Source organism: Gymnoscopelus braueri (genome assembly GCF_963280865.1).
Source record: "Gymnoscopelus braueri genome assembly, chromosome: 4".
Taxonomy (NCBI): Eukaryota; Metazoa; Chordata; class Actinopteri; order Myctophiformes; family Myctophidae; genus Gymnoscopelus; species Gymnoscopelus braueri.
Window position 1 is genome coordinate 51,539,038 of NC_137605.1, and position 8,172 is coordinate 51,547,209.

Below are 8,172 nucleotides of genomic sequence, written 5' to 3' on the forward strand. Positions count from 1 at the left end.
TTGCCATGGACTCCCATCTCAAAAGTAAAAAAAACGTTTGCTTTAACATATATATTCAAAGATTTACACACATTTTCAAGATTTTTCAAAAATAGCAGATCTACAAACTCATAGCTTGTATATCTGCTATTTTTCCATAGCTAAAAGCTAAAATGACACAGATGCTTTCCCGGTTTTTCCACGAATTCAGCACCTTGGACAGCGGACAGGTTACTCAGTCAGGTTATTCGTGTGGTCATTCATTTTTGAGGATGAAAAAAAAACATACACCACACACCAAAAATAATCTTTTATCTTCAAATATTTACAATACAATATAGGCTTCAAATACACAACACCACCCCGAAATAAATGATTACAACCCGAACCACAATGTCAATGTATAACCTACTACAGCACAAAGCTTGTGTGACATGGTGACTGAGGTCCCTTTCTTTTCATAACGTACCGCCTACAACAACACAAACACAAATGGAACCGCAAGGGTCCACAAGTACAATGGTGTGCAGTGGTTGGAGTAGTCCTGTCACAATTTTTACATAATCACCATTGTTTGAGATACTGACAATCATTCTTTGCAGAATCGTCATTATCATCTCCATCTTTCAAACATAAAAAAAAAGAAGTGGAAACAGCAGATCTACAAGCTCAAAATGCACCACAATGCGACACGTTTTGAGCTTGTAGATCGGCTATTTCCACTATTAATCTTATTTTTTTACTTTAAGTATATACTTTAAGTGTCTGTTATTTGTCATATCTGCGCTGTGCAACTTTTGTTTACGAAGCCTAAAAGCTTGTAGGAACACGCCCTCTAGGTTGGAGGGCGTGTTCACCCTACTCTCCCAAATACACACCCTGGTGTCAGGTATAGGACACAGGCCTACTGGTTGACATGTAGCTAGTGCTGCCTGAAGCTCATATGCTCAATAACTCTCCTGGCCACGCAGGGATTCTGTCTTGAAGCGCGGTATAAGCTGGATCTCCCACGCAGGAGACCAGAGTTCAAATCCCGGGTAGGACTTTAGAAACTTTTAGGCCTAGGCCAGTGGTTCTCAAAGCCCCAGGGGTCCTTGAGGGGGTTCCAGAGGGGGCCCCAGCAAAATCAAAATCTGTTGAATTGTATTGTTTTGTTTTGTTTTGTACATGTTGTGATCACGTTGTTCTCAGGGTGTCCTTGAAAAAGAGAGCTTGCTCTCAATGGTCTTCTCTGAATAAATAAAGGTCAACACATTTTTAATCAGTTGAACCACTTTAACCCTAAATACTATTTGCAAATAGCCAATCTACAAGCTCACAACGCATCGTAATGCGACGCGTTGTCAGCTTGTAGATCGGCTATGTTCAAAAAACTGAAAAACTGGGAGGGGGAAATTCAAAGATTTTAATAACAGAAGTCTTGTATGGGGGTCCCCCGCACAAAATATTTTCAAAATGGGGTCCGTGGCCAAATACCTTGATATAAAAACGTTTGAGAACAACTGGGCACCGATTGCAGCTTTAAATTAACACTGAGGATTTCACACATGTAAACAATCAACAGTTCAGTCCTCCAAGGCATCGACAGACTCTCTCCCCCTCCTCTCAGGTGGTCCTTCCATCCTCCTGCTGCGTCATGGACCCCTTCAGGAAGCCGTCTCTCCGCTTTAACTCGGGCCCCGGGGTGTGACAGTAGCTGGGTAACCGGAGGTCGCAGCCGCGGCCGGAGCCGCGGCCACCGAAGGCCTTGTCGTTCAGGGAGTAGAGCTTCTCGGCGATGTCGTTGCGCACCACCAGGGCGAACACCTTGGCGATGTAGCGGTGCTTGGCGAAGAGGAGGTACAGCTTCTTCCTCCTCCACGCCACGTATCTGCAGCGGTCCTCTGCACGCAGCGTCACCTATTTGACAAAAAAATAAAAGCATGTGGATGTTAACAAATCAACAGTATGTTAAAGGGATAGTTCACCCCCAAAATGACTTTTTTTCTATCGATTAGTCACCCCATGGAGACTTGAATTCATGGATATTTTTTAGTTTTTGTCGCATTCCTAAGCCAATAATTTGATGACCAGCGGACCGGTGGGCAGCGGTTCCGGTAGGAGACAGACACAAAGGAGACTCTTTGTGTCTCCTACCGGTCCTGCCGGTCATCAAATTATTGGCTTAGGAATGCGACAAAAATATCCATGAATTCAAGTCTCCATGTGGTGACTAATCTATTCGAAAAAATGTCATTTTTTGGGTGAACTATCACTTTAAAAAGGTAAGCCGCAATCTGGAACTTATTTTAATAATTTTAACCAATATATATGGTAGATTATAGCCTACATTCGCCTAAACTAGTTAGCCTACTAGTAGCTATATCTGCAGTGGTTGGAGGGGTAACTGGAAGAGTAAGCACCTGAGAAGTCTGGGCACCTCAACTTTAAATAGGCAATTTTGTATTCTTTACTTTTGTCACACTCTTCCTGTATCAGTTGAAGATAGGACTCCTAGCAGCAGCTGTTGAGAGACCAATTTTACTATCTCATGTGGAGAGACCCAAGTTAGAAGAATCCAATACATCTAAAAACATTACGGATTGCGGCTGTAAGTGTCCAATTTGTCGCATAATATGCAGTCTTATATTACCTGAAACACGCCTTCCTCTGATGGTCTGAGAGAATCCCACTCCGGTGAGTCCAGAAACTGGTATGGATAAATGTAATGCAGAAACTCTCCGTTAACTGTCACTATAATCCTGCAGAGAGAGAGAGAGAGAGTGACATCATGACAGGCTGCTGGAGCACTAAAGCAGTGCTTCTCAATACATTTTCGTGCCAAGGACCCCCGCAGATGTAGCCTACATCTGTGATTTTTTAATAGCCAACGTATCAAATATGTATAAAGGAGTCCTCAAACATTTTCATGTCAGGGACCGAAAATGTAAATGTATTTGGTCGCAGACCCCCATCTGAAATGATTTTATACCAGGGACCCCCATAAGAGTAGAAATCTGTAACAACTGCGTACTGTAAACTGTAAAACTGTAAAAAAGAAACTGGTGTTTTCACAATTATAAAAAAATATTCAGCAATAGCTGATCTACAAGTTCACAACGCGTTGTGAGTTTGTAGATCTACAGTACCATTTGAATAGCCAAACCATAAAATAGGGTCAAAGTGGTAAAAATGTTTTTGATGGTATATTAACACATTTAGCTGGGGACCCCGTGGATCCCCCCCATCAAGGATCCCTGGGGGTCACCGCCCGGCCCCACTTTGAGAACCAATGCACTAAATAATGAGGGGGGTAGGGAATGTAGTCTACTCGAATTTGGGGGATTTCTTTTTAATGATTGATTTAACAGTTTGCAAATAGCCTAGTACAGTGGTACGAATATATACAATGGTGCTAAAAGGATAACACAAAAAGCCCTATAAGGGCTTTTTGTGTTATTATGTCCTGTGTATTCAATTCATTAAGACATTTAAAGACATACAATAATATACAGTAATATACAAGACATCATCAACATTAGCAATAAACATATATTTACATGGGGAAAATGTAGTCGACCCTAATTTTGGGAAATGCCTTACCTGCCAGACAGCAGCACCGACAGCTTGTCGATGACCGTCTTCCCCTCCATGGCGAAGCAGTGGTCCTTCTCCAGCGTGTGGATGTCCCCCTCGCAGCAGGTGACGATCTTCCCGAAGTGGGACAGCGACACGCCGAGCTTCTTGAACATGCAGATGTAGAGGTCCTGGAAGTCCCTGTCGAACGTCACGCTCCTCAGCCGGTACGACACGTGCACCACCTGCACGTACAGTAGGCCTGTCACAATTATTACATAATCGCCTAATCGCAATTATTTGAGATAATCGCGATTATTTTTGCATAATTGTCATAATCGTTTCCATGTTGTTCATACATTTTCCAAACATAGCAGAAATAGCAGATCTTACAAGCTTTTGTGACGTGTTGTAAGTATCGGAAATAGCTGATCTATAAGCTTACAACACGTCACAATGTTTTGCACCCAGTCCGTCCTTCCGCGAGTGTGTCCGTGTGACCAGCTAATCTCCGGCACCGTTGGGCCGTTCGCAGCGAAACTGTGCAAACACACTCCCTGGATGCTAATTTTCACAGTGGTTTTCACCTGTTATAGCGCCATCAGGAGGCCGCTTCTTGCAAAACACATTTTTTGACAGTACTCCTACAGATTTTGTCCAAACGTCACGCAAATAGGTACACAGTATCTCTAGTCATTAAACTTTCCGATTTCTCATATTCCATCTTGTTTGGATAAGAATGGCTTCCAAAGTTTGCACGAGTGCTCCGTTTTTGACCAAAATGCCTCAAATCGTTAAAGATTTTCGTGACATTTCGCACGCACATTCCCACTAGGCCGAGGAAGAAATGCCACTTGAAATGTTTCAAATCTGCCTCATGCTGACGCCAATTCGTGTTTTTACCTATAACTGCACCGATCTGTGTAAAACTTTGTATGCTCACTCCCTAGAGGCCAAGGAAAAACCTTTGCCCAGTATTTTTCACATCTGCCTTTTATTGCGCCACCAGGAGGCCGACTTATGTACAATCTTTTTTTTATATTACTCCTTCAGATTTAATTAAAATTTCACACAAATCGGTAAACATGATCTCTATAGTCATGTGATCAAGACAGGTCCGTTTGATTTTTCATATTCCATCCTGATTGGCTAAGATTGACAGTTTGCAGGAGTGGCCCGTTTTGAACAAAATGCCTCAAATCATTAACATAGTGTGTGATTGCAGTGAAACTTTGCATGCACATTCGCACTGTGTTGAGGAACAAATGTCACACTTTTAACATTGCCCTATTATAGCGCCACCAGGAAGCCGATTTTTGCAAAAAAAAAATATATATATATATATTAGGCCTACTCCTACACATTTTGTCCAAACATCATGCACATCGGTACACATTATCACTATAGTCAAGTGATCAAGAGGGATCCATCAGATTTTTCATATTCCATCCTGATTGGCAAATTTCGTTTTATATTCCTGGCTCAATAACCTACCTGACCTGGCTGAGACCTGTGTGAGGAGGACTTTTTCTAGTTTTCCATTTTTTTGTATAAAATTATTAAATGTGTCAGTAATGTCTTTGTTAAGTTATTTGTCATATCTGCACTGGCGCAATGTTTGATTGTGATGCCTACAAACCAAACTTTAGAAATTAAAGAATGCCAAAAACACAATTAAATCGTTAATCGACAATTAATCGTCAACTTGAATTTGTAATCGTGACAACCCTACCTAGCCCTGAAACATGACGGTCATATCATGACAGTCATGGCTGAGCTTCAACCTGGTGTTTGCACTTTCTCCCTTTTTGGCCCGAACATCTACATAACGATCAGTTTTCAAATATAAAGTGCTTACCTCATGGCCACTGATGTTACAATTATGTACGGGTCCTCAGAAGTACCCGTTTCTTCCATATTGTTCAATAAAAAACATTTTAATCCGATCGGTGGCCATTTCCCCCGTATTTTCTCCATATGCTTTCAACTGCGCGACCCTATCGGTTGGAAGGTGTATTATTGAACTCTGATACATTATAACTATGAGAAAATGGCCACCAATCGGATTAAAATGCTTTTTATTGAACAATACGTCAGAAACAAGTACTTCGGAGAGAACGTACATAATCGTAACATCCGTGCCCATGAGGTCAGCACTTTATATTTGAAATCTGAACGTTTATGTAGATGTACGGGTCGTAAATGGAAAAAGTGCAAACACCAGGTTGAAGTTCATCCAAGACTGTCATTACAGACGACCGTCGTGTGATCCACGGCTATAATCGTGACAGACAGCCGTACCTGCGCGGCGCACACCCCGAACAGGGCGAAGTTCCACAGGAACGTGTCCGTGGTGCACGGGTCCGACCAGGCCCAGATGGACGAGCAGAAGAAGCCCAGGGTGAGGAAGGTGAAAAGGTAGATGAGGCCGTAGAAGCCGCTGCCGCCCATGAAGCCCAGCACCATGAACATGTGCGCCAGGTGGAACACCGAGCCCTCGACGCCGGGGTTCCACGCCGCGCACAGCGGGTAGACCACGGGGGGCTCCACGCTGATGTTCATGCTCTCGAAGTCGGGGGGTTCAAAACCCTCCATAGCTACTAGACTACTGTCACAGTAGTATTTTGTCTTCTAGATCCAAAAGCTAGATTGTTTGTGTCTTCTTGTTGATCCAAAAGCTAGATTTTTGCTGCTAAAAAAAAAAGAGTCAGACGCAATCCACCTTCACCAGACAGACTGAAAGTGTCACCTCACCGCCCGCAGCATGATTCTTAAAATATGACACTCATATGTGTCACCAGAATTCACTAGAGCAGCAGCACTGATCCCCCCCTGGTCCTGAAGTCCTACTATTTTCATGACCGTTTGTTCCGTTCAAACTTTTCTTCAATCATCTCGACACACATTTAGGCACAGCTAGGTTAATACATAAAAAAGCTACCGTTTTATAGTTTGTTTCAAGGTAATTCAAGACAGAGAGGTCGCAAACTCGCAGTCGCAGCCATGGAGAGGCTGGAGAGAGCAAGAGCAGCCGACTGTTGAAACTGATGGGTGTGGGTGCTGGGTAGACTGACTGACGAGAGCAGCGGTTCTCAAAGTGGGGTCCGGGGACCCCCAGGGGTCCTGCACCACGGACTCATATAGGCCTACATCAGCTATTTGAGAAAAGGATAGCCTGTGAGCTTGCAGATCTGCTATTTTCACAAATGTTTTGAAAATAAATGTGAAACATTTTGAATGTTTTAAAAACATTTCAGCAACACAAAATATGGCAGGGGTCCTGGCACCAATATTTTAAGATGGGGGTCCACGGCCAAATACATATTAATTTGTGGGTCCTTGACATGGAAAACCTTTGAGAACCACTGTTAGAGGGCTAGAGCAGGGGTCTTCAACAGGGGGTCCTCAGAGTTACTGCAGAGGGGCCACAGAGGCTTTGTGTAATAGGATTTTTTTTGCTTTCCCTTACTGTATGTTACTGTACTAGCATCCCTATTCTGAGGAGAACTTTAGCCAAAAACAGCACGAGGCATTGTGAGCTTGTAGATTGGCTATGTTTGGCAAATAGGTGTGGTCTAGAGGGGGAAAAGAGTAGAGTAAGTACAGAGTGAAGGGTGAAGTTTACTAAGTATCGAGGGTTTAAGTGGTTAAATGTCTGAAAATACACATTAACATTAATCCAACACTGTGAAATCTGAATCTATGAAATCTATGTAAAAGTTTAATCTGCAACACAATCTTATACGATATGTAGTGGGGGACTGCATGGGGGTCCCTGCTTCATCCCCCTCTCAGCTAAGTGGTCCTTGGGCTGAAAAACATTGAAGACCCCTGGGCCATGAGGGTTAGTGATCTTCTAGACTAAAATAGCAGCAACCGCAGCGCAGACCCCATGGGTGCAACTAGCTACCTGTGTGTACCTGCCTGGCCGCCAGTCAAGGTGACTTTGATGAGCTTCAGGTGGGGCGGAACAGAGTTTCAGTGAAATATTATCTATATCTGGGACAGCTGCTGAAGGACAGAGGAACCCCTGGGTCCATGTTGTACTTTGCATCAGACATTCTGAGCCATATCTTGGCTGTCACACTCACACCGGCAGAGCAGTGGCAGTCTCACTGTGTCTGGCCCCGTTCTCTCAAACAATGGCAAATCCTATAGGCACCTAGAGCAGTGGTTTTCAACCCTTTTCATATCAAGGTCCATTATTTATTGAGCATTTGAGGCGAGCCCCGGACTATACCATTTGATGAGATTTAGCCTCTCAGACCCAAGACTTATATTTTGTTGTCGTTGGATAAGATTGTGTCCACAATTCCATGCTGTATTGATGTTGGCACCATAGAAGAGATTACAGGCAAACATTGATCAAAATAACAGTTATTTAATTAAGTAATTAAGTAATGCAGATGTTTAACAATAACTTAACTCTTGAGAGTGTAAAATGAAACCAAATGGACCCGTAAGGGTCCATTTGGTTTCATTTCACGCTCTCAAGAGAAGAGATAAAGATCTATAAGGGTCCATTTGGTTTCCAACTCTCCATCATTTAGCTAAGGACCTCTGGTGGTCCCCGGACCTCTGGTTGAGAACCACTGACCTATAGAGGAATGCTGAGGAAGAATCACCACCCATGCTTGT

At 43.2% G+C, this 8,172-nt stretch overlaps 1 protein-coding gene across 1 annotated transcript; it reads right to left on the bottom strand.

Annotated features, from left to right (window-relative positions):
* Positions 1 to 1,460: 1,460 nt before the first annotated feature.
* On the bottom strand, positions 1,461 to 6,477 carry popdc3 (popeye domain cAMP effector 3). The gene is made up of 4 exons (XM_080426801.1): positions 5,836 to 6,477; positions 3,562 to 3,779; positions 2,612 to 2,720; positions 1,461 to 1,878 (listed from the first exon to the last, which is right to left on the bottom strand). Exons 1-4 carry the CDS (start codon positions 6,127 to 6,129, stop codon positions 1,585 to 1,587), a joined length of 915 nt encoding a protein of 304 aa, XP_080282927.1. The 5' UTR covers positions 6,130 to 6,477; the 3' UTR covers positions 1,461 to 1,584.
* Positions 6,478 to 8,172: the final 1,695 nt, after the last annotated feature.

Coding starts and splice junctions, on each gene's coding strand:
- popdc3 (XM_080426801.1), bottom strand. CDS start 6,129: ATGGAGGGTTTTGAACCCCCCGACTTCGAGAGCATGAACATCAGCGTG. Junction 2,721..3,561: donor TCGGTGCTGCTGTCTGGCAG/GTAAGGCATTTC, acceptor CTCTCTCTGCAG/GATTATAGTGACAGTTAACG. Junction 1,879..2,611: donor CAGAGGAAGGCGTGTTTCAG/GTAATATAAGAC, acceptor TTTGTCAAATAG/GTGACGCTGCGTGCAGAGGA.